At 37.2% G+C, this 25445-nt stretch overlaps 4 protein-coding genes and 1 long non-coding RNA gene across 8 annotated transcripts; all 5 read left to right on the top strand.

Annotated features, from left to right (window-relative positions):
- The first annotated feature begins 56 nt into the window (after positions 1–56).
- On the top strand, positions 57–4033 carry LOC137739934 (actin-related protein 2). The gene is made up of 15 exons (XM_068479688.2): positions 57–212; positions 384–494; positions 606–740; positions 830–901; positions 1005–1083; positions 1377–1426; positions 1608–1711; positions 1821–1889; positions 1992–2055; positions 2344–2412; positions 2656–2739; positions 2837–2895; positions 3146–3212; positions 3467–3550; positions 3681–4033. Exons 1-15 carry the CDS (start codon positions 171–173, stop codon positions 3756–3758), a joined length of 1167 nt encoding a protein of 388 aa, XP_068335789.2. The 5' UTR covers positions 57–170; the 3' UTR covers positions 3759–4033.
- Positions 4034–4722: 689 nt separating this feature from the next.
- LOC137740152 (omega-hydroxypalmitate O-feruloyl transferase-like) lies at positions 4723–7027 on the top strand. Of its 3 annotated transcripts, none has more exons than XM_068479969.2 (3): positions 4723–5166; positions 5421–5894; positions 5976–7027. In XM_068479969.2, exons 1-3 carry the CDS (start codon positions 5164–5166, stop codon positions 6834–6836), a joined length of 1338 nt encoding a protein of 445 aa, XP_068336070.2. In that variant the 5' UTR covers positions 4723–5163; the 3' UTR covers positions 6837–7027. The 3 variants fall into 3 exon arrangements, with proteins under 3 accessions (XP_068336070.2, XP_088556148.1, XP_068336071.2); XM_088700022.1 differs by having other exon boundaries at positions 4797–5089; XM_068479970.2 differs by having other exon boundaries at positions 4797–5194.
- Positions 7028–7408: 381 nt separating this feature from the next.
- Positions 7409–13146, top strand: LOC137740151 (uncharacterized). Of its 2 annotated transcripts, none has more exons than XM_068479966.2 (8): positions 7409–7768; positions 9632–9767; positions 10205–10452; positions 10719–10838; positions 10943–11096; positions 11195–11334; positions 11434–11469; positions 12082–13146. In XM_068479966.2, the coding sequence occupies exons 2-8, from the start codon at positions 9692–9694 to the stop codon at positions 12850–12852; spliced, it is 1545 nt and encodes a 514-aa protein (XP_068336067.2). In that variant the 5' UTR covers positions 7409–7768; positions 9632–9691; the 3' UTR covers positions 12853–13146. The 2 variants fall into 2 exon arrangements, with proteins under 2 accessions (XP_068336067.2, XP_068336069.2); XM_068479968.2 differs by having other exon boundaries at positions 7412–7768; positions 10946–11096.
- A 7851-nt stretch (positions 13147–20997) lies between these two features.
- LOC137741021 (glutaredoxin-C1-like) lies at positions 20998–21925 on the top strand. The gene has a single exon (XM_068480830.2). The coding sequence runs from the start codon at positions 21194–21196 to the stop codon at positions 21572–21574; it is 381 nt and encodes a 126-aa protein (XP_068336931.1). The 5' UTR covers positions 20998–21193; the 3' UTR covers positions 21575–21925.
- A 1957-nt stretch (positions 21926–23882) lies between these two features.
- On the top strand, positions 23883–24690 carry LOC148693975 (uncharacterized). The gene is made up of 2 exons (XR_015966201.1): positions 23883–24154; positions 24415–24690. It is a non-coding gene; the product is annotated as an uncharacterized LOC148693975 (long non-coding RNA).
- The last annotated feature ends 755 nt before the right edge of the window (positions 24691–25445 follow it).

The raw sequence follows: 25445 nt of genomic DNA, 5'->3' as shown, positions 1-25445 counted from the left end.
GGGCCGGTGGCCCAATTTATAGGACCCAAGGCCCATAAGATCTTTCCTTTCTTCCTTGTTTTTCCTAACAACACTGCTTCTCTCTCTCCTGCGGTTGAACGAACTTCAGGTTGAAGAAATGCAGTAGAGGATACCAACAGCAACAAACTCTCATCAGCACGCAGCTGAACATGAACAGTCGAAACGTCGTCGTGTGTGACAATGGCACCGGGGTACACTCCTCTATCTAGCTTTCCTGCTTTCCCTCACACACAAGGAAAAGCACTTGTATTCTAATCTGTGTCCAACGATCCAGCAAATTTTGACCTCTGTTTAGGATCCGCAGGTGTTAAATCATAATTTAATTTTTGGGTTTTGTTAATTTCGTTTGATTGAACTTGCAGTATGTGAAGTGTGGATTTGCTGGAGAGAATTTCCCCACCTCGGTATTCCCTTGCGTAGTTGGAAGGCCACTGCTTCGATATGAGGAATCCCTTATGGAACAAGAAATCAAGGTTAATACTTTAATTGTCTTTTTAACACAATTTTTAATCTTTATTAGCTCGTGATTTAGTGATTGGTTCAGAGAGCTTTTTTTTTCTTGTAAATTTTATAAATGAGAATAGGATGTCATTGTTGGAGAAGCTTGCGCGGAATTTCGGCATCAACTGGATATAAATTACCCGGTTAGCAATGGCATTGTGCAAAACTGGGATGATATGGGTCATGTCTGGGACCATGCATTTTACAGTGAGCTAAAGGTAAACGCTTGCTGCCTTTGATTGTGAATTTCGATGTTATAGTTTCATTCGAATTGTTAATACTCTGATAGTGTACTTTCTGTCAACAGATAGATCCTACTGAGTGTCAGATTTTACTCACAGACCCGCCTCTTAATCCTTCGAAGAACCGTGAAAAAATGGTATTTTTTTTTGTTTTGGTAATGGTAATCGCATCTGTACCATAATAAATATCGTGAATTATGGCATTGTTGGCTCATGATTTGGTGCTGTTCGACACTTCAGGTTGAGACCATGTTTGAGAAATACAATTTTGCTGGTGTCTTCATTCAAATTCAAGCTGTTCTAACGTTGTATGCTCAAGGTGCTTATAGAGATTATTAAAGGTTAAATGCTTACGATATTGTTTATTAACCAACCCCCCCCCCCCCCCAACCACCCCCAACTTCTTTTGTTTCTCCCTTTTTGTTTTCTTCGTGTTATTTCTACAAACAAGTATGTCCTTTTGACTGTTGCACTTCAAATTCTTGGAAAACGTTGATGGGGAGAGTGAAAGCGCTTATTATTACTTGCCAGAATCATTTGTTGGAACAGTCATAACATTAAGTTTTGCTTTTTCCGGGTCATGGGCTTCATTGTTTCCTTATTTTTCTACAGGCTTGCTTACCGGATTAGTCATCGACTCTGGTGATGGTGTTACACATGTGGTAAATTCCTCAAAAAACTTCTATGTTTTGTATTAGGAGTATTGGGAACAGCTTGCATATTGTATCACTCTGCAGATGTATGTTTGAGCGGATTAGTTCTTGGAGAATGCACAGTGATGGAAAGCATTGATGGGAAATCAAACTTTATGTCAACTTTTAATTAATTTGCTCAACGTTCTAGGTTCCAGTTGTTGATGGCTACTCATTTCCTCATCTTACAAAGCGAATGAATGTAGCTGGCCGACACATAACTTCGTATCTTGTTGATTTACTCTCACGAAGGGGGTGAGAACCATTTGCTTATAATTTAGTAAGATCAATATGGTTTGCACTATCTTTGGTTTGTTAAAATAAAACTTTCATTTGACTGAGGATTGAAACTTTATTCGTGAAGGTATTCAATGAATAGAACAGCTGATTTTGAGACTGTTAGGGAAATCAAGGAGAAGCTCTGCTATATTAGGTAAACAAACCCTGTATTCTTATGTTATGGAACTTTTTGTTTTTAGTGCGGAATGTTGTGAAAATTATTAATCTCATGAATTATGTATCCAATTTGATGCAGTTATGATTACAAAAGGGAGTATCAGTTGGGACTTGAGACCACCATACTTGTAAAAAATTACACTGTAAGTTAGTTTCCATAGCATCTCATTAGATATCCAATTCTTCTATGCAAGGCTTGATGGAAAAGACATAATCAGGGGTGGCCATATTATAAGATCTTTTTTATTTGTCTATGCTTTTTGTATGTCGCGCTTTCTTTGCTCTAATGCCAGTAATTTTTTCTTATTTTGGTGATTCTTCGTTTTTGTCTGTCATTTTTCTCTTTGGTTCCCCCTTTATTATATCTGCTATAATTTTAATAAAGAGATATATATTGATGCTAATTCTCTGATATATGATGGTTTATTCAGCTGCCAGATGGAAGGGTGATTAAAGTTGGCACTGAAAGGTTCCAGGCTCCTGAGGCTCTTTTCACTCCTGTAACTTTCCAGTTTTCTGTGCTCTTTCTTGATGTTGGTTGTTTAAACTTTTCTCTGGTCAACTAAATTGCTCAAATGTTTTCAGTCTAGCCTCCTGTTAAATCAATTATCATTTTGTTACATATAATACTAAATGCAATTTGCACCCCTTCAAAGTGATATCAGCACCCACAATGCCGGGTTTGTATAAAAGTTATAACAGCTTGAAGGCTTTGAATAATCATTAATATTTTCCTTGTACAGGAACTTATAGATGTTGAAGGTGATGGGATGGCGGACATGGTATTCCGCTGCATTCAGGAAATGGATATTGACAACAGGATGATGGTACCTATATGAATCCTATTGCAAATTAACATGGATTATTCTTTTATTCATTTAACTTCCTGTCATTGATTGTATGATTTTATTGCCCTTGTTGCAGCTCTACCAGCATATTGTTTTAAGTGGAGGGAGCACGATGTATCCTGGATTACCTAGTCGGTAATATCTTACCCTTCTTTGTATCACTTGGATTATAAATTTCTTATTTGAAGTAGTTTTTTTTTCCAGTTATATCTGACATGGGGATGTCAGATTTCTGTATATTTAATAATTAAGCTTGAAATTAAATTTACCCTTTTACGTTGACAACTGAATGAATTCTTTTTTGTCGTATGGGCATTTTGTTTCCTTATTAAATTTTGGTTTAGGAGTCGATGAAGTTCTGATATTAGATGTGGTGTTTCTTCAGTTTGGAGAAAGAAATACTGGACCGCTATCTTGACATTGTTTTGAAGGGTAACAAAGATGGACTGAAGGTAAGATAAGAGTTTTGTGTTTCATGGATAAGAAAGAGAACAAACCGAGCTTTGAAAAAATGTGAAACAGTTGGAACATAGCATGTGTATTATGTTGGTATTGAAGTGGTACTAAACGGACTATGGCTAGGTCGGGATATCCTGATTGATATCCAAACTTTAGTGATTAGAAAGAATGTCATCAAGTTGAATGTGGCATAATCGACTGAGCTCATTCGTTCTATTTCTCACGCTCTAAAGTTTGGGTTGAACAGAAATTGCGATTGCGAATTGAAGATCCTCCACGAAGAAAGCACATGGTGTATCTAGGTGGTGCAGTCCTTGCAGGAATTATGAAGGTACATGTCATTGCTTGTTCTCTCTATCTCTGAGATCGAGTTTCCATACGATGTCATCAATTTCCCACATTGGAGATGGGTAACTGCAAGTGGTCTAAGAAAATTTCAATGTGGTGGTTAACACATGCAGGACGCTCCTGAATTTTGGATCACGAGGGAGGATTATCTAGAAGGAGTTGCTTGTCTAAGCAAGTGTGGTCAGGCATGACTTTTTCGAGGTCAGTGTACCACCCGCTTAGCTGTTTTCAGTAGTTGGAATCGAAGAGTGACAAGTAAAACCATGCGTGCCCAAGAAATTGTAATATCAATTGGTGTTTTGACTTTTGAGTAACCATTTTGTGAGCTATCGATAAGCCTAGTGCAAGGAGTTTGTGTGATGTTGTATCCGTATAGCTGGAAATGTATACCGTAAAATTGTAGCGATTATTTTGTATCTCCGACTCTGTTTCCAATACAATTTATTCGTCTGTGACACTTTTCATACACCCTTGTCTCTATCTCCCTCCATGGTCTTCAAAGTTCTAAAGCATGTCGCTGTGTATGTTGAAAAGCAACCTCACTGTTACTGTGCCATTTCCACCGCAATGATCACAGGAATTACGAGTCACGAGTCCGGCCGAATAAAAAAAAAAACTACAAAAACATGAGAGCTAGGAAGCAAAGGTTAGGACATTATTATGTGATAACTTGTAATTGTTGGAGAATCGGATCCTGCATCGATCTTATGGTAAAATAATATACAATTAATATATAGAAGTTTCTACCTTTAAATCACCGAATGTCTTTTGTGATAAAACCGAACGTCTAATAATGGTGGTTAAATTGGAAGAGTATCGGTGTTATTAGTTGACCAAGCTATTTTTCAACACATCTTGGCCCAATTTATTAGGCTTGAATTTGTCTCCTTAATTAGTTGGGTTTTTTAATGACTGGGCATTTGAAAAGTTGTGTTGGCTCGTCTCTGAATGATGATTGGGCTTTCAAAAAGTTGCAGTAACTTCGGTATAATAACTTGACTAGTTCCTATGTGGAAATTGGTTGTCCTTGTGACGTTGTGTGGGGCTACTCGTGAGAAAGCATGTTAGAGTTTGCGTTGTGTGATTGTCGTGATTTCCTTCGTTCAAAGAAAAAACTTGGAGTAAGAGGAAGCAAAGCAATAGGGAGTTAGGGAGTTAATGGAATTTGGATACCAACCCCACCAAATAAGCCCCCACACTTTTCTCTCCTATGACATTAGATTCCTTGTCTGGTGTGTTAGGTTTCAGTACCAGTGGCCTACCCTCACCCATCTTCCTGCCCTGTACTCTATTTCCAGATGAAAAACACAGCCTCTGTAGTTTCATTTCGTAGCCCGAAAACATTTGGATCATCGGATTTCAGGCACAACTACCTGTCCCTTTTCACCATTACCTTCTCTTTCTAAAACAAGTAACGCAATTGATAAGTTGCGTCATTCCACCTTTCTATAATTATCCTGCTCCTCCAGTCCTCCTGGAACCTCGAAAGCCATTCCCTTTGCCGAGCCTCATCAGTTTTCGGGTTCGTCATTTGAGTTCTGAGCATTCCTTTCAGCTATTTTCAGAATTCTCCTTTCCGTTCATCAGCTTGCTCATATGGTTTGTTCTCTCATAACTCACTTTAAAGGTTTGTTTGGAACTGCTTTGAGAAGGGCTAAGTGCTTCTGACAAAGTGTTTCGGAGTCATAAAAGCGCAGTTTCCTTAAAAAAAAAAATTTCGTATTTCTAATAAAAGTACTTCTAGCAAACGTTTTTGAACACAAATGCTTCTTAAAGAAGCAGTATCGAATGAGTCCTAAATTCTTTATGATCTTGCTTCTTCTTTTCTGCATTTCTTGATACTGTGTTTTCAGGTTGCTGAATTCGGAGACTCTGCCGCAATGGACAGCAACAACACCAATGGCCACGCGTTCCAGCTGAGAGTGAAGCAAGGAGAGCCAACTCTGGTTCCCCCTGCGGTTGAAACTGAGAAGGGTTTGTACTTCCTCTCGAACCTCGATCAGAACATTGCGGTGACTGTTCGTACTATTTACTGCTTCAAGTCGGATGCAAAGGGAAATGATAAGGCAGGGGAAGTGATCAAGGATGCTTTGAAGAAGGTTCTTGTCCACTACTACCCCCTCGCTGGACGATTAGCAATCAGCGTGGAGGGAAAGCTCATTGTGGATTGCACCGGGGAAGGAGCTGTTTTCGTTGAGGCTGAAGCAGATTGCGTGATAGAAGAGATTGGAGACATAACAAAGCCGGACCCCGAGACTCTTGGGAAGCTGGTTTATGATGTTCCTGGTGCAAAGACCATACTGGAGATTCCTCCACTGGTAGCTCAGGTTTGTGACTAAATCTCTTCAATACAATTTCACGTCTCGTCTCTTGAAATTACGTTTGTAAATTAATGATCATTTCATTAGGTGACTAAATTCAAATGTGGAGGATTTGCTCTTGGCCTGTGCATGAATCATTGTATGTTTGATGGCATTGGCGCTATGGAATTCGTGAACTCGTGGGCTAAAATTGCCAGAGGTTTACAATTGACAGATCTTCCGTTTTTAGACAGAAGCATACTCAAAGCTCGAAACCCACCTAGGATAGAGTACCTGCATCAAGAATTCTCAGAGATTACTGCCACTTCTAGCACCAACAAGGACCTTTGTGAAGAAAAAATGCTGTACAGATCCTTCTGTTTCGACAGTGAGAAGCTTGAAAAACTCAAAACGAAGGCCAGGGAAGACGGGGCGCTTGAAAATTGCACTACATTCGAAGCCCTCTCTGCATTTGTGTGGAAAGCTCGGACCAGAGCGCTAAATATGCTGCCTGAACAACAAATAAAGCTCATGTTTGCTGTTGACGGGAGGCCTAAATTCAGCCCGCCGCTGCCAAAAGGGTACTTTGGCAACGGCATTGTACTGACAAATTCCATCTGCCAGGCAGGTGACTTGCTGGACAAGCCACTGTCAAATGCAATCGGACTAGTTCAAGATGCAATCAAGATAGTCGCTGACAGTTACATGAGATCCGCCATAGATTATTTCGAGCTGACGCGAGCTAGGCCTTCGTTGGCCTCCACACTCTTGATCACGACTTGGTCTAGGCTGTCGTTCTACACCACTGATTTTGGTTGGGGAGAGCCTGTGCTCTCGGGCCCGGTGGCATTGCCGGAGAAGGAAGTGATCTTGTTCCTATCTAATGGAACAGAAAAGAAGAACATAAACGTGCTTCTGGGGCTTCCGGCTTCTGCCATGAATGTCTTTGAAGAACTGATGAATGCCTAGAGATCCAACAACAGCAGCATGATATTGTTTTTTCGAATTAAAGCTCATGTATTTCGAAATTATTGTCACTTGTTGTAATCTTATTATTATTCGTTTGTGTAGTGTTATGTAAACAGTCAGCGAGATTGCCGATGGTGATTGGGTGTATTTTCTTTGTGGAAGCATAAATTAATGATGGTTCATTTATCATATTTTGCTTATGTTTTTTATTCGATTAATGAGGTAATTCCTCCTTTAATTTCACTAAATAGTAAATATTAATCTCAGATAAAAATAAAAGATCGAGAAGATTCATAAAGGCATTTCAGTTTTTTTTACCATTATTGTGTGATTTAGCAACGCAGGAATAAAACTCAATAATAAGTTAATAACAAACAACAATAATAAATGAGAAACGCTAAGAAGACTCACTATAAATTTTTTGCATAATATTGGCACAAGATTTCCATTAAACTGCGAGATGGTAAAAAATCAATGACAAATTCCACTTTTAAGAAAATTTATTTGATGTTAAACTGTAAAATAACACAAAGTTCACATAAATAACACATTATCAAAATTATACGGAAAGTGCTACATATGTCTTAACCAGTACGACGTCGTGGCTGGATAACTTTTGTGCAGTTGACAACCCTCCCGGCTAAAACCCCTAAACATAGAACTCAACAACACCACAAGCGAAGGGTGCTTTGGGAACTTTAAAAATCCCGGACGGTGGTAAGAAAAGAAAACTCGAGAGAGAGAGAGAGAGAAGGTGAAGAAGCCGTTGAACAACTTGAACTATAAAAAGATTCCGTCTTTCGGAGTTTTCCGAGTCCGAATTCAGCTGGGTAAGCTTAACCCCCAATCCTTCATGGACGAACTCGAGATTGCTACTTGTACCCGCCGCTGATTTTTTTTGCTCTGGCCTCCGCATTCTATCAACGCAAGAGGTACCTACTCCAAGCTCTAGGGTTCCAATATTTAGTTTTTTTTCGCTAATTGTGTTTTCTATTTCTTAATTCTACTTTAGGGCTGTAGAGTTTTACTCTCAGGCAATATTTGAAGAGTCTTTTTTTGTTTGTTTCTGAATTTTGGAGTAATATTTTGAATTAACTGGTTTAATTGGACAGTAAAAGTCAGGGATAACATGTAGATTATGGAAGAAAAAATTTTGGGTTTTGGCTGGATGCTGCTTTTGTTCATTTTTTTCCTTCTAATTAATCTGTTGTGAATCTGTGATTAGTAGTTTCCGTTAAAGGAAAACTAATGAAAAAGGCTTGAAAACTTTGAGTTTTAATCAAAAGGACAAAAATGTGTTATAAGTAGATAGTACCAGGACTGACTTTTTAGAGTAAAAATGTGTTTTTCGTTAAAAGTGAACAGTACCGGGAGCGTTTCATTAAAACTCCCGTCAGTTAATTGATTAATTTAGTTTGATTCGTCATTGACTAATTGAGTATGTAATGTTGAGTAGCCGAATGATTTGAAGATGGAAACTTTATAAGCAAGCACATTTGATGTTTGGTGGTTTGTAGATGCTGCGAGTGAGTATCAGGTGTAGCAAAATTAGGAAAAGATACTGCCGATTGTGTGAATTGGCGTAGAGAATTAGAATCAGCACAATGATTGTTCTTTGTTTGTTACGTTGTCATTTTGGTCTAGGAGTTAATGCCAAACTGTAGATTGTAGTGCGCAGTCTATTTGGCAATACCGTTATTGGTATGGACAACGAAGATTTTACTTATCATTCATTAAAGGAAACTTGTCGGTCATTCATTTCATAATCATTACATGTTAGGGCACCTGGCCATATATCGATCAGCAAAGGAAGTAGAAGTATGTAATAGGCAAACAAAACGTCAAAACCAATTTCAGGAATCTCGCATCACATTGGTACAGAAGCGGTCACATCTAGAAACATCTACAGCTATTCTTATTTGAGCACATCTGCTTCTAAACCTATAGCCCAAAGATGAAGACGTGATCCGACCATGTAGCCCATGAGCAGGCCCAAGGGCTAACTAATGGCCTACTCTATCATCGGCAAGTGTGACCTAATCATCTATCCTCCATATTTTCATCAGTTTCACAAACGGTTTAAAGTGCATAGGCAAAGAGACCACTATTACCTCCAACAATTTCTAGTTATGGATAACGGATTTATCATTATTTATTAGAGGTAGCCGTCTGAATCGAATTTTGACTGTATTCTCTCCTCCAAAATCGTTGTGCTTGGGCACTTATTGCCAGTTAGCACACAAGTATGGTATTTATTGTATTCTCACACTCGACACAAGTGTTACATTTCTGGGATTTGTAGTGGCATAATAGCCAACTCCAGATGCAGAGTCATTTCACTTTCTATATTTTCTTTATTAGCCCTGACTAGATTTAAAACATTTATATTTTTATCATTTTTTACTAGTTTTTGTAGGCTCATTACAAGCTCTTGTTTTAGGTGAATTTGAGAGGGCATTATCCTTCCGTTCTGGTTTGGGTGCTTGAATCATTATAAGTTTTAAAGTAATTTATCATAGGAACTGTTTGTAATCTAAATTTGTGGACACAAAATGATATTATATGCTATTTCTCACATGTGATGCTAGAGGGATGAATAGTTGATATATTGTCCATGGTTACAATTTGATCGTGACTCTTGCTTTCCTAGATGCAATGTGCAAATGCAAGGTTTCCCAATCTTCAGTCTTATGATGACGTGAAATTTTGTTTTGGTCGATATACTGTGCTTCTAGGTGTCTTACCAGGTGGAATCTGCTACTGTATATCTAAATGTTTATTCGTTTTGCTTGAAGGTTTTCTCAGTTTAAAGGTTGCATTGTGCATTATAAGTTGGATCAACTCTTGCTGGAATCATGGGAAGTACATTCAATCCGCAGATTTTAGTGGAAAAGCTAGCCAAGCTCAATAGCTCGCAAGCAAGCATAGAGAGTATCCTTTTGCTGACATCACATGGATATCAATGTTCTTTATAGCTTTTTCATAGAGGAACTGTAGACAATTTTTCTGGCTGTTCTAACTTTCATACCGAGCCAGATTTCCTTTTGTGGGACAATTTAGCCACACTCCTGTCTCATAACTCATTTCTTTGGAAAACTTAATTGATTTTGAAATCCATTGTCAAAATCCACATATCCAATGCATTTTCCCTGCCAAATTTGAATCCTTTTTACCTGCTATTCCATAATCACTGTTTCGTTTATTGTCTAGTTGATATTATACTTTTCTTGTAAGTTTTAATTTACAAGTACAACTAGTAATACTTGTGCATCTTGAGCTTTGGCATATCTCATTATTTTTGCACATGTTGTCGATGCTCGTTATCTTTGTTGTCTGAGTACTTGGTTGTTATCCTTAATGCAATTTAGCTTTATCACATTGGTGCATTTTCCATATGAATAAAGCAAGACAAGTTGTCGAAACATGGGCTAGGCAATTTCATTGTGCTCCACGCGACCAGAGATTGGCTTTCTTGTATCTTGCAAATGATATTTTACAGAACAGTAGGCGAAAAGGTTCGGAATTTGTTGGTGAATTTTGGAAGGTTCTTCCAGATGCTCTTCGTGATGTAATTGAAAGTGGAGATGAATTTGGAAGAAATGCAGCACAACGATTGGTACAACTGCATACCTGTTTCTACATATTTTTAAAAGAAAAAAAAAAAATTGGAATTAGTTGTCAGTTTCTATTGAGAACAGATTAATCCAAAGGAAACCTTGAGCAAAACCAAAATTTTGGTTTATAAGATGGATAGAAGAAGGACTCAACTCTATATATGTATGCATGTGCATATGTACTGTTTCATTTTCTTGTTTTCTTCTTGTTGTAGAAACTAACCTGCAGCTGTTGCTGATTGTTGGGGTTCTATGTTCTACTTTGTAGGTTAATATATGGGATGATAGAAAAGTTTTTGGTTCTCGCGGCCAGATTCTCAAGCAAGAGTTTGTTGGACAGCACCCGGAAACTAATAACAGAAATGGGAAGCATTCGGGTGCCAGACTGGTAAGATCGTATGTTATGACTCTATTGCGTGAGCATTTGTTTCAGTTTACAGTTTGATGGCTAACCTTTTTTTTCCTCTTAACCTTTTTCGTTGAAAAAACAAGAAGCATCCTGCTGGAACTTCATTGGACAAAATAGTTTCAGATTATCAAGTTATCCATGGGCAGATGGACGAGGATACTATATTGAGCAAATGCAGGAGTGCTATTAGCTGTCTTGAGAAGGTTGATAAGGAAATTGGTGTAGATGTCAATTCAGGTATACCCAACATGTGTAAATTCTTGAGAACTTTCTCTAACTTTTAACATGTGCAGTGTTCGTGACTTACTTTGCCCTAAATTGTCTTTCTTCACTAGGGCAATTTCATGGATCTGCATTTGTGGAGGAGGTTCAGGGTCAGCATGTTATACTGAGGAACTGTATTGAACAACTAAGAGCCGTTGAATCATCTAGAGCTAATCTTGTGTCTCATTTGAGAGAGGCTCTTCAGGAGCAGGTTGGTTGGCAGACAATCCTATTAGCAAAATATCAGAATTTTCATTTACTGTTTTATGACGTTATGATTTTAGGTGATCTAACATGGTTTTGGTATCAGGAGTACAAGCTGGATCAAGTCCGAAACCAACTTCAGGTAAGCCGTGTGTATCTATCAATCTCATCTAGTTTTGTCGTGGAACTGTGGAAGTATAACATAACTGTATGAATGTTGGTTAATTCATCACGATCAATTTAAACTGGATGCCGAAACTTTAGTTAGATATATAAAGATTCACCAATTGAGATTTCAAATAAAAGTTAGATTTTGTAGATTTGTAAATACCTCTGAAACTTATGCTTATCGGAGGAGGGTGAGTTGGTTTCTTGTGGGACTCATATATAAATCTTATGCTTATTGGAGGAGGGTGAGTTGGTTCCCTTTCTTGTGGGACACATGATGCATTGTGATACTCCATGGGGTTGACTTGAGTTCCCGCACTTATGAGTTTAAGGTAAATTGCAATGCCCTGCATATACTGTCCAATATCCTTGGTTTTGGATCAACTTTAAGCAATTCAAATTCATGTTGAATCGACTAATGATGATCTCCTTTGTCAAAATAACTGATCTGAATTAAGTAGTAAATAAACACTTATACAGCTAATTATATATTTATCACGTGTTGACTGTTGGTTGTCTTGCCATATATAACTCTAGTTGTATAGAATATATTCTAAGCGTACACCATGCATATATTGTTTTCCAGGGTGCAGAGACCCAGTCAGAGCTGGCCACCAATATCTGCCATCGGTTAGTGAATGGGGACAATGCACAGCAGGTAGCAGTCCAGAGCTCAAAGGAAGCTCATACCTCTGTAGCACCTCCCAGTTTTATGGTAGGAAGAGAACAATCAGCTCCAGTAATGTACACACAGCAGGTTCCTTTTGCCGAAAAATCTGGTCGCGTGGAGGAAGATCCTCGCAAGTCTGCAGCTGCTGCAGTGGCAGCAAAGCTGACCGCATCAACATCCTCAGCCCAGATGCTCTCTTATGTCCTCTCCTCTCTGGCATCAGAGGGTGTCATCAGCAACCCAATTAACGAGTCTTCTGGTGATTATCCATCCGAAAAGAGGCTTAAGCTGGAGAACGACCAATCGTCGTCCTATGTACCCCAGAGCTCTAACCCGTCTGCATCTCCTCCCTTCTCGCATTCTGATTCTCTCCCGCACAATGTCTCTACCACCAACCAACAATACACTCCCAGTGAGGCACCACCTCCCCCATCATCTTCTCCTCCACCATTGCCACCATTACCACCGCAACCACAGTACCAAGTGCCCCAATATGTGCCGTCTCCTGGACAATACACCTATAACGTGGCCCAACAACCACCACCCCCAATGCCTAGTTATCAAGCAGGAGCTCCAGTAAATGGCATTTCTCCGTTCATGGCACCGGCAAACACTTATCAGAGTTTTCAAGGTTCAGACGGTAAATTCTACAACCAGCAACCACCGATGCAGATTTCTAGGCAATAAAAATCTCAGTTTCGGGAGAGAAGAAGGTCGTGCTGTAGTTTGTCCCTGCAGAGGGAACTTTGTTGCTTATGTGCCTCTAATTAACTGCCTAATTAGATCTGCACATAGTAAATGTTTGTAAGTTTAAAATTGTGGAGTTACTTTTGAACTTCCATTCACTGTTTGGATGGAGTAAAAAAGGATTAGAATTGTTAACTTATGCCTATCAGCTATTGCCGGTTGTGGGATGTTTTGGTTTTTAGGGTAAAATTCAGATACTTCCAATTGGACAAAAGTTAGATTTGCTTAAACAAATATCTGTAGTTTCCATTGATGATCTGTCAAGTGTTAATATTTTTCTGTGCAAATGAAAACTTATGGAAATTACATGGACTCAGGCCGAAATTGGGCCTAGTTGTCAAAAGACAACCATTGGTCCGTAACACGCCCTTTGGGTTGGAGTTCATTTCTGAATTGGAGTCCATTTAACAGGCTCATTATATGGCCATTGTTGTAATGTGAGCTTCTGGCTAAAGCATTGAGCCCCCGAATTATTAGGGTAGAGACCCAAATATTCTTTCTCACTAAAAGCCCCATATTCCAACAACTCAAAGCAATGAAAATACTTTTAGTTGAGGAGGAGCTCAAATATCTCAATCTAAAACGCAGTCCTGGTATTTCAAAAGTTACTATACCGTGTGGTGAGCAACCTACCAACATCGTTTGGTCTAGTATGGTGCCGTCCTAATTATCATCTTTCATAATCTAATCCTCATGCCTCTCTAACTTTCTTCCTCTCTCCCTCCCTTGATCCCCAAACTAAATTCTTCCTCAAAGCTCACTAGTAGCGAATTGTCTGAACTTCGTAGAAGCAAAAAACATCAAATCAAATCCGATGAAAGAAATTAATGTGAAAAGATTGGATTGGAATCTTAAGCCTAAAGAAAACCTTGACAATCATAAGCACATCACTAAACTTGTATGCGTGATAAAATATCAAGATTAATACACGAACATTCATGGCTCCGCCTATTAAAATCACGATATCCTTAATTTTCTTGCGCACATCCTGCTTTCTTTCTTTTTCAAGCTCAATTTCTCGTATATACAATTACGATTCACCAACATGAAGTAATACAAATAATCAAGGACGGTGGCGTTGAAAGAATCACGCGTATATGTCGTGCCCCGCGTCTCTTACAATACAAAACGGAGACCATATGCATGCATCATGCACGTTTGCTGATTGGACGTCGTTGCTCTCTCTCTCTCTCTCTAGTTTGTCAGTGGCTTAAAATATAGTGAAAAAGAAGCAAGCAGTGGAAATGGACGCAGACCATTGTCCACGACTGTCTCTTTCTTTTACTTATACATTAACATGCCCAGCACCACACACACATATCATATCCTAGCTTCATGTTTGGCCGAAACCTCCGTAATTTCAAAATCACGTACTAATAAGTGTTTTAAGTTCTCACGTAACATTATTGTCGTATAAAAATCGTCTCTTGATCAGTGATACAAAAATACTGTATCAAACTACCAGACAAAACGCATAAAACTTGTTTTCTGGATGGGATTGATATAAGAACCAAGACATTAGAGAAACTCCACCCATACCAAAATCGCCATAGCAAGGAGCAAGAGTTGCACATAAACCCCAAAAAACAAAACCTCCGACGGTACCAAGTTGCCGTGGCAATCAGTGGGCCCTATCCTCCCCAGCTTATCCCAAACACTTCTGGCCCTAGATGCTCTGTCAATCTGACGCCTGGCAGACTTCAGCATGACATTAGTCACGTTTTTTCCTTTCTTTTTGAGATTGTAGAGTATAGTTGCATTAAAAGAGTTACTATTTAGAATGGACAGTAACTGTCTTCCCCTTCCCCTGGCCCGGAAGCACAGTATAATTTTGTCATAACATATATAACATAACATGGTGCCCAACTTTGTCTCTTAAAGTTCCGTACTAAATAAAGGAATCTGACTCAACCCTCTTCCCTTTCCCCCATTCCCTAGTCCCCACAGGCAGCATATATTATATGGTCAAGAGCAAAGACACAAACAAACGACAAATAATTTGTTAATGTTGCCGGCAAATCTTGAAAACCACCAAACGGTAAGTGTAAAGTGTAAACACAGAGAGAGAAGAAAGTTGGAATTCTATCAAAAAATTAATTGACAGTATGAAAAATTGTTTAATTACTTATAAATATATGTAAGGATCTCTTATTTTTTCGATGTGAAATTTACTCTCAACATGTTCCCTACTAACGTGAGTATTAAGCAAATGGAGGGAGCCAATCAGGGACCAAGACAGAAGAGATGAAACCGCAAATTGCCGTGTGGCATGACGTTGAGTTTGATTACTTGCCCTAATACTGTTGGAACCACATGGCGAGACAAAAGCACCGACATAGGACGTTAAATTCCAATTGCAAATATTAAAGGTGATGTTTTGTTTTACCATTTCAAACGTTATATGATGATCGAAATTATAAGTAATTATTTAAAAGTTAACTCTGTAAAATTAACTAAATCAAAAAATTTGTATAAGCAACTAAGTATTTAATTGAAGAATATAATTTATCTGTTTATTTGATGATCGTTAGATGACTAAATATTTTTTAATTTAATAATTCTCTAAAGAATGGTCTAAAAATACATTATTCAAAATGTATATAAAAAAAATTTCAACAAAAAAAAGGTATATAAAAAATTAAATAACAAAGTGTAAATAAAAAGATTACTAACATCTCTCAATATTATAACACTTTTTCTCTCTACCACTAGTTTTGTAAATATATGTGTGTTCACACACACTAATAAATAAACAAACAAACAGAGATTATATAAAGCTCAAATTCTTAAAAAGAACGAGAAAACGGCCTTGATATTTGAAGCAGCCTAAACATAACATAACCATAAGTCATATTTAATTAATAAAAAATATATTTGTAAGTACCGAACTTAGTTTTTTATTCTGGTCAAATACCAAACTTAGTAATTAATAATATTAAATATAAATTTAAGTGATTTATTAGTTAATAATAACCTAAGAGAGCAAGATTAAAGCATGCATGGTTGTCGAAAGCGAAAGCGACAAACAGGAGGCTAGAAGGGCCGTAAAAGTTGGGAAAGAAAGAAAGAAAAAGCAGTCAACGGTGGGCTAACGTCATCCGGTTAGCAAAGTGGAGGAACAAAGTCTGAGAAAAGCCGTCATGTCGTTTCGCTTTAACGGCTCACGGAGCTATGGCCAATTATTTATACTATTCACCATTCTCTAAAGTAGTTACCGATTATGATTCTCTCTCCTCTTTTATTTCATTTCCTTCTATCTTTTCTTCTCATATTCTCTTATTTTATCTTTTTCTTACTATAACAAATTAATATACAATATTAATATGGTTTAATTATGATCATTTAAATAAGAAAGGATGGAAAAAAAAGAGGGAAAAATAATCCTACTTCTAACCAGCATTGCCTCTTATTTTAAATTTTAAAAAACGACAGTTGCGTCAGACTGTGCTCAACAAAACTACATCATCATCATCATCACCATTCAGATCATGGAAGTATTAAGGAGGACAACTTAGACATATGTGTATTCCGCCTCCTTTGAAATGCTTTTAAAATAAATTAAAGTGTTTTTGTTCAAATTATTTTTGAGTTTTAAAATTACTTGAAGTGTTTTCAATAAGAAGTATAAAATGGTATCTTTTGTAGAAATGTCACATCCTCATCCGGACCCCCACCACATCCTGGATTCAACTCTACCGTAGCATTATACTGTCAGCTTTGGGCCCTGACCACACCCTCATGCTTTTGTTTCTGGGAACTCAGACGAGAACTTCCCAGTGAGTCACACATCCTATCAATGCTCTCGCCCGAACTCGCTTAACTTCGGAGTTCTGATGGAACCCGAAGCCAGTGAACTCCCAAAAGGCCTCGTGCTAGGTAGAGATGAGAATATACATATAAGACTTAGAGGATCCACTCCCCTGGACGATGTGGGATGTTACAAGAAAACACTTCAAATATTTTTCTAGAATCATTTACATTTTTATTAATAATTGATTCCAAAAGTGTTTTTAGTAATTTTATAAACACTTTCATACGAGCCATTTATTTCTCTAAGTGTTATGATTTAGCATTGTTAAATAGAGAGAAGTTTAAACAATATTATATCATGCTGCTACGTGACGTTAAACTCGTCCGTCATGAGAAAGAGGGGAGGTGCAGGCCAAATAAAGAAAACGGTGATGTTAATGAGATTAAATTTGTAAACTAAATGATATGAAAGTTAATGATTTGATCATTACTTAAACGTTGATAAATGTATTCATTCTATTGGTGACACATCATTTAATTTACAAATTTTATCTGCAAATACATTACCCCAAAATAAAATATTTGGTCAAACAGTTGCATGCGGACCTAATATACCATAAAGTTTCTTCTTCGTGCTGCCCGGGACCCATAAAATGCTTTCCATAAAGATATTAACTTCATAATTAACTGTGTTTACGTTTTACTAATTTAAAACAAGCGTGAACTTCACTGGTGTTTCTTTTTAAGTTTAAAGCGAAAACCTGAACTTGTTTATATGAAGCCGAGTTCAGTGTGTTCATACACTACTATGTGATACACAAATATATTACATTTTGAGCGGATTACAATAGCATCAACAAGTTCAAATAAAATTATTTGTACCATATTATTGATCACTTTACCTACTCTCACATTTTAATAAAAGTGAGGCTTATTCCTTTGGAACCTAATTTTTTTTGTTATAAATGCTCATTCCTCATTTGGGATATTTCTGGGCACTCCGGCCTTGTTTTTTCTCTGCATGTTCCTCTCTAAATGGTAAATTGATCATATATTGCTAGTCTGAATAATGAATCAGCTGCTAGCTGATAACAGAGAAGAAGATAAACACTGCGACAAAATCCCAAAAAGCTGAGGATTTCATCACGCGACCTTTAAAGTCATCCCTGCCAAATGCCACACAACGATACAACTTTTGTATTTACCAAAAAAAATTAGACCGAATACAACTTTTGTACGATTGAATCTAATATTCTTTATTGGTTTTCTCCCTTTCCCACTTAAAAAAGAATTAGATTCCCGAGAATCGAAGTTTACTCCTCCACCGTCCACTCGTCGTCGAGAAATTTTTAGTTGTGACAGAAACACAAGTGGTATATCACGTGTTTTAATAGGAATGATGAGAAATTTTATTTTTTAAATTATTAATATTTTAGCATACATATCTCACAATTTGTTTAATGACATGTGATATACCATCTCGTGTACTGATCACACTGAAAAATCTCTCCCGGCCGTCTGATGAATTGTACATTACCATCCCACGGCCACAATTTTGTATAATATGAAGTATGTTTTTAATATCCACCAGTATATAGTACACAATACAAATCTTTTGATGTTAGTTTATCAGCAGTAAGCTACATATATTGGCCATTTACAACACATTAACAATCTATTCATACAATGCACACTACACACGTATACTGGAGCATTGGAGAATTTTTTATGGTATGAGTCCCTTGATTTGTTTGTTGGAAGTTTAAACTTTAAACCGTTGGATTCCTTTGAGTTTTGACCATATAGTTATAGATAGTACGTACGTTGAGTGGAGGGACATGCATGCCTGTTGTGTGTCAATCCTTTAAGCCCTTGACAGAAAAAAAAGGTGTAGTGCAGAAGCCTATATGTGTTTGTGTGTGTACATATACAAATATATATATATATATATATCGAAGTGTTTACAGTCCAGGCTCTTTCATAAAATAAAGGAAGTCCAGGATCTGAACCTCATCCCTGGGGCAATCTGCAACTTATTCTACGCACTGAGTATAAAGTTGTCTTACACTCATAACAAAACCATGAATCTCTACGTACAGTTCGTCAAAAAGCATATTCACGGGCTGCATGTATATATACGTGGGAACGTGGGTGTATACATGATCATGTAAACAATATTCACAGATATACGTAGGTATGGCGTATGCGTGAAGACAGAAAAGGGAAAGGGGTAGAAAATTAAATAAGAGGCAGACAAGTGACGATGCAGAATCGAATAATATCAATTTCTTTTTCTTCGCCCAGCTCCAGCTCCAGCTGGGACTTTTATTAGGCCATGCATATCCTTCGCGCCCAAGACATACCCTTAATTGCTTGCCTCTATGCCTGTGCACTGCACTGCATCACCTCTTCACTCTTCAGTCTGCCGAGAGCTAATGACCCCAAAAAACCAAAAGCAGAAAACCCTACTTTTTTCTGTTAAGCCTGTACGGACTCTCACTCTCTGGGTTTTGTTTGGCTTGGTTTGGCTCTATCCTTTATCAGTAATATTAATTAGAAGTACTAGTACTGGAAATTGATCAGCGAGATTCAGGAAATGTTATATATATGAAACCCTAAATAATGAAAAAGCTACTGCCACACATTGGACATGCTGCATACATGTCTAAGCATGCGCGCTGTGAACCATGGAGCCAAGCATGCATGTTCCCCCACCTATTGCTACATTTATTCATTACAAATAATACAAAGCCAATAAAGCTAACCAAACATTATTAGTAATTTAGTATAGTAGTACCATACTCGTTAATTAATAAGCCACTTAATTTGGTTTATCCCTCTCATTTTGTCAGATCGAATCAATTGAAGTAAATTAATAAACAAAAATTAACAATAGTGTGTGTGAGGTAAAAATAATGTGCATTTGAATAGCACTACGCTATAACTTTATCCTAGTATCCCTTTTTCGAATTAACGTATATTTCAACTTGATGTTTCCCATAGGAGAAATGTAAAATAAGATAAGAGTTTGATACATGTGATAATCTACGCTAAATTCATCTAAATGATATAGAGAAAGAATCTAATTTTGTTAAGAAGAATAATATATTGTTGTAGCCAACTTAACTAAACTTATTAAGTTTGCAAATTAATAAGATTATATTCTAGAGAATGATTAATAGGCACATATCTATTAGTATTAAGTGAAAAAGATGAACTCAAAGGATAAAACGTATAATATAGTATAAAATAACTAGTAATGAATATGAATCCCCATCCCCCCACATGCAATATAGAAGAACAAGATAATATATATACCATATTTTATATATATGGAAGAATTTGTTTTCGATAACACAGAATTTAAAAAGCGTACAAATCCATTATATAAAATAATACATCATGGAGCTTGAACCGTCACATTATTGTTAGATTTGATTTTTGCCAAAAGTAAATTTGAACTACATTATTACTAGCTCATTGTGAGGTTAAATCCACCTCCTTTCATTTTAGTATAAATAATATCACTTGTTCAAATAAAAAAATACATCATGGAGCTTGAGAATATTCATCTAATCCTAATTAAGCAGCCCATATGTACGTATATATAATAAATTAGCTCTGCCGGGGTCTACAAAATTCGATCTAATCCAAAATTACAATTTTCCAACGGTATCAATAGCATTTTGTTTTCTTAATTAGAATAGCATTCCGAGGGTAAATTTTAATTAGAGGTTTTTTAGGGATTTAGTTAAAGTAAAATGCTCATGCAAGGGTTTTCTTCAAGAGAAGGAACAAAGGTTTGTGATCGGCACGTTCTTGCTTTTTTTAATTTTATAAATTTGATAATTAATCGGATGGCGTAGGGCCGACAACAAGGACGGACGCAGCCGTCTATTGCCCAACTCTCTTCTGAAAAAGCCTGACCTTCATGTCTCCTTTCCTCTCCATATTATAAGCTCTCTTGTTTGCATTAGTATTCTCCATTAATTTCAAAATTTATTCAAATTAATATAAGAAAATCTGATTGTTTTTTTATAAATATTATTGCATGAAGAGGAATTAAAGAAAACTTGCATGCGCTGACGGCTACAATATTAGATTTAGACCCACTATTTTTATCTTTATTCCAAGAATACCCATTAAATAAATAAATATAATGGAAGGTAAAAAAAAACAAAACTAATAAAAAGAGTTTAAAATATATTTAATGACAAAAATATGTTGCAAATAAATAGTATTAGAAGTGACTTTTGAGGGTAAAATTATCATTTTCCGTTTAAGTAAACAGTATCGAGAGTGTTTCTTTAAAACTTCCTAAAAATAAAACCCTTCAAAGTTGAACCGATAGGCCTATAAATACAGACCCTCTTCTCCTCCATTCCTCACCAAAATCTCACTTACTCATATTACTACTCCTCTGAACACCCAAGTACTTAGCCAAAAGCGGCTTTTCTAGTCAGATATCTATACATTCCTTCACTTCACTTCAACCCAAACCCTAACCTCCTCAACAATTTAAGCTAACACAATGCACTACCAGGCCGAGTCATGGGGCTCCTACATGCCTACAGGAACCTCCATGGGCATGGAGGACCCTCTGGAGCGCATAGAGCGGATGGCGTCGGAGAGCGCGGTGGTGATATTCAGTATAAGCAGCTGCTGCATGTGCCACGCCATCAAGCGCCTCTTCTGCGGCATGGGCGTCAACCCTACTGTGTACGAGCTGGACGAGGACCCCAGAGGTAAGGACTTGGAGAGGGCGTTGATGAGGCTGCTGGGGACCTCCTCCGCCGTCCCCGTCGTCTTCATCGGTGGCAAACTCATCGGCGCAATGGACAGAGTCATGGCCTCTCATATCAACGGCACTCTTGTTCCTCTTCTCAAAGAGGCCGGAGCTCTCTGGCTCTGAGATTTGTTCGTTCTCTTCTGTCTTGAAATAGTTTTTGTTGTAAGAAAGAAGGGAAAACAAAATCATGATTTGTACTGCTACTTAATTAATTACATAAGGGCAGGCAGGCAGAGGAAGAGGAGTGGCTTTTGTGAGTCCACCTCCGTTTTGGACACTAATTAATCACTAATGTCACTTAATTAGATAGTTAATTGTTCATCTGGGTTTTGCTTTTTCTTTTCTCGAGTGTGTTGGACTGTCTTCGGGCTTTTACTGTGGGCCTTCAGAGATGTGTAATTGCTCCCTCCTCTGTATACAAAAAAATGGGAAGAAAAAAAAGAGAGTTAAATTTTTTTACTTTAATCTCCACAACCTTGCCTTTGTCTCTGTCTCTTGTTTCATTGATTTATTTGCATTATATTGTTACATTTTTAGGCTGCGTTCCATGTCTTTAATTTGCCGTATATGTAAATTTTCAAAGAATATTAAGCTTAGGAAGAAGAGAAGGGCCAACAATATGTCCTTTTGCAAACAAAAGGCTAGCTTTTTTTTTTTTTTTTTTTTTTTTTTTGACTACATCGATATTTTTACATTAAGGGAAGGGGAGTTCGGTAAAGTCACACAATGGGCAGCCTAATTTGGTATCAAATTCGCCATTCACGATATTCAAACATAAGACCTCTTACTTCCAAATGAAGAGGAATACCACCAGACTGTAGTGATGAGTGGCAATAAAAGGCTAGCTTTTAGAAATTGTATTTTAAATCTAAGACCTAAAGTAACGGCGTCGGTTTTAAGCATAAAGTAATGGTGTCAATGCGTCGCTGACTTTTTTCTTATAATGTTATCGTGTAATTCAAAATTCTAAAATACGATATTGCAATGAACAACCTTATTAATATTCTCACGTACTTAAAAACAGTAATTATATATTGTAAACGCACCTCATATAATTTGTCATTAATAAAAAAACAAACCGTATCACTCATGTTATGACGAAGCACGTGACTGTTTCATCATCATTCTTCCGCATTTGGAGAATTTGCATCCACATATCTCTCAGGCTTGCGCCGCACAATTTGCCAGTTTAGTCGACTCCGTTATTTTTGCTGTGATTGATACCCAACTCCACTGTGGTAGCCACCAGACGTTGACGGTCCATGATCAAGCTTTGACTGGCCAACTCATTGCATCGGTAAACTTTTCTACGGTGATCATGATGGATGGTAGGCTCAAGTCTTTTCCGTTACGTGGAATGGGACCAATGGGTCCCGCAACAACATCGTAACCCTCGTAGCCACGTCGTACGACAACAAAGTCAAATTCCACCACGCAGGAGGACAGGACTTCAAATGATGATTTAGGTTTAGTTTAGAAAGGGTGATTGTCTGTCATCCTATTTTTATGTTTTTTTATATTTTTTATTTGTATGATCATGATTAAATCACTTAAATGTTTTATATTCATATTACTTTTTATTTTATTATTTTTAAAAAAAATTAATATAAAATATTAACGTAATTTAACCGTGATCACATATCACAGGTGCGTATGAGAAAAATATGAAAATGAGAGGACAGACAATCCACCTCCTCGTTTACAAGGTGCGCGGTGGTGTGACTGGAGAAAGTTTTAGCACGTGACCTTTGCTATAGTCACGTGGCGCATCTTCCTATTGCTATTACAGTATTTGTCAGTGACGAAATTGATAAATTATGACAAAAAGATGGACAGGTGATGATTTAGACGTGAATCGGCATTTTTAAATCACGAAACGCTCCGGTTTCTTACAAGGGGTGATGCCATATAGATTTATAAAGTTGACACGTTTGGTAAAATGGTTTCAATGTACCAAAATATCGACACAGGGTTTTGTGATATACTTAATTTCAATGTGTTTTTGTTTTTTTTATTAGTTGAAGTGGTACATATCAAAATTGTGGTGCACATATTAAATCGAGAAATGTTATTACGTGGAAAATATTTTTGTACACTTAAAAATTTTTTTTGCATGACCGACGTATTTCTGTAAAACAAATCTAAGAATCATTTTGATTCGAGTCCTCCAATTATTAGACCAAATAACAATACAATATTTATTACAAAAGAATGGAAGAGAATTGAAGCTCCCGAAATACATTCTATTCGAAATTAGACTACATCCAACCGTATGTGATTAAATTTGGAGCAATGGATTAGAATGAAGTTAAGTGATCTCCAACTGATTCGATCAGAGGATTGAAAATAACTTAAAATAACACGAAAATCATCTACAACTGAAGACTATGCCACATAACTGGTAGGTCCCACCGGGCTAAAAAAGATGAATCAAACCAACCGCCTGGCCCAAAGGAGCTAGCCAGCTAGCCCCGGGCTGACTTCCTCCATCTCCCAAACACGTTCCGTACAGTGTCCATCTCCCCAACGAGTATCGCAAAACCTCTCTGTCTTGTGAAAGAGACCTGAAACAAGGCCGTATCGCCCGACGCACGAGCTGACTTTGCCATTGCTGGTGAAGACGATTCTGAAGATCTTGGACCGGGCGACGGAGTATGCGGCGTGAGCGCTGCTGTCGTTGTGCTAGAATACCTCGCCGTTGAGGTTAGTTTGTTTTTTTATCTACGTGGGTTCTATTGTTTTTAGTTTTGGGTCGATCTAATTATGAGTATAATTTTTTGGGTTTAATCCGATTTCTGGATACAAATCGGTTTAGTAATGTGTTATTAGTTTTTGAATTTCAACATTTGTTGGGTTTTGATTCCCTGGAGTTTGATTGGTTAAGATTTTCATGTTTATTGGCATTGTATATCTCGAACTTTTATGGGTTTGATCTGATTTTTTTCTTGTGAAATTTTGTTTAGGTGTTGGAGCTCGCTGGAAACGCTGCAAGGGACAACAAGAAGAACCGCATTATTTGTGGCCCGAGTGCCCTTGAAATTTCACTCTTTTTTTTTTTCTCATTAATTTTCTTAATCTCTAATTTTCAGATTTTTAGTAGAAAAAAGGGAAAAGGAAAGTGAAAATTGAGGTTGTAGATTATTGGTATAAAAAAATATTGTAATTTTTTGTGTATTTTGTAAGTAAGCATTTTTGTTTAGATTATTGGTATATAAAAATATTGTAATTTTCTGTTTTTCTCTGTGTGCGTGATTAGTTTGTTTTTATTTTATTTTTCTGTTTATTTGGAATTTGCAAATTCGAGGGTTGATAGGGAAGAAACGGGATTATTGGAGGGACGCGTTTGGCAATACGGATGGTAAACTTTGATACCAATAGACTCTCGTTTTAGGACTTCGGACCCACCATTGACGGGAAGGACCTTCATAGATTAAAATAATAAATTATATTTGGCTTTATGGTTATGTAGCCTGTTCGATTAGAGATAGTTTTTTGTCACATGACTATATTTGATCTATGGTTATCTGATATCTCGGTTGAATATGATAAAAAATATAGTATGTCACTGTTCATTAAAATATTAATTTCTTGAAGAGCTATATGGCTAAAACGAGCGATTCAACCCTTCTTCGATTGAAAAGTACCTTATATGCTCATGCATTGGTTGAAAATATTTATTTTCAAATTTACAAGTAATTGTACTATTACATTTAATATACCGAATTATATTCTGGCACTCTTGAAAATCTGACCCAAACGGAGCATCATCTTTCTTGGAATAGTGTAATAATCAACCCTTCTGGTAGGAATTAGCAACCTTCACATCTATCTACCATTTAACTTTTGGTGGATGGAATCTCTCGACCAAGTCCACTCTCACTCATTCAAGCATGGGAGGCCCAAAGCCCAAAAACTGCAGCAGGGCTTTTTAGACTAAAATTAATTCACTACTACAAGGAGAGAAACTCTCCCTTGTAACAAATATTTATTGGAT

The sequence above is a fragment of the Pyrus communis genome, chromosome 9, assembly GCF_041283825.1.
Source record: "Pyrus communis isolate YQ-2024b chromosome 9, ASM4128382v1, whole genome shotgun sequence".
Taxonomy (NCBI): Eukaryota; Viridiplantae; Streptophyta; class Magnoliopsida; order Rosales; family Rosaceae; genus Pyrus; species Pyrus communis.
Note: the sequence above shows the minus strand (reverse complement) of the source record. Positions and strands in the feature narration are given on the sequence as shown.

What these genes read in the sequence shown, in the direction of transcription:
- LOC137739934 (XM_068479688.2), top strand. Translation starts at nt 171, where the DNA reads ATGAACAGTCGAAACGTCGTCGTGTGTGACAATGGCACCGGG. An exon ending in TCTAACGTTGTATGCTCAAG is followed by an intron (nt 1,084 to 1,376) that starts GTGCTTATAGAG and finishes ATTTTTCTACAG; the next exon opens with GCTTGCTTACCGGATTAGTC. An exon ending in GTAACAAAGATGGACTGAAG is followed by an intron (nt 3,213 to 3,466) that starts GTAAGATAAGAG and finishes TGGGTTGAACAG; the next exon opens with AAATTGCGATTGCGAATTGA.
- LOC137740151 (XM_068479966.2), top strand. Translation starts at nt 9,692, where the DNA reads ATGGGAAGTACATTCAATCCGCAGATTTTAGTGGAAAAGCTAGCCAAG. An exon ending in GAAATGCAGCACAACGATTG is followed by an intron (nt 10,453 to 10,718) that starts GTACAACTGCAT and finishes TCTACTTTGTAG; the next exon opens with GTTAATATATGGGATGATAG. An exon ending in AGCATTCGGGTGCCAGACTG is followed by an intron (nt 10,839 to 10,942) that starts GTAAGATCGTAT and finishes TGAAAAAACAAG; the next exon opens with AAGCATCCTGCTGGAACTTC.
- LOC137740152 (XM_068479969.2), top strand. An exon ending in TTCCTCCACTGGTAGCTCAG is followed by an intron (nt 5,895 to 5,975) that starts GTTTGTGACTAA and finishes TCATTTCATTAG; the next exon opens with GTGACTAAATTCAAATGTGG.
- LOC137741021 (XM_068480830.2), top strand. Translation starts at nt 21,194, where the DNA reads ATGCACTACCAGGCCGAGTCATGGGGCTCCTACATGCCTACAGGAACC.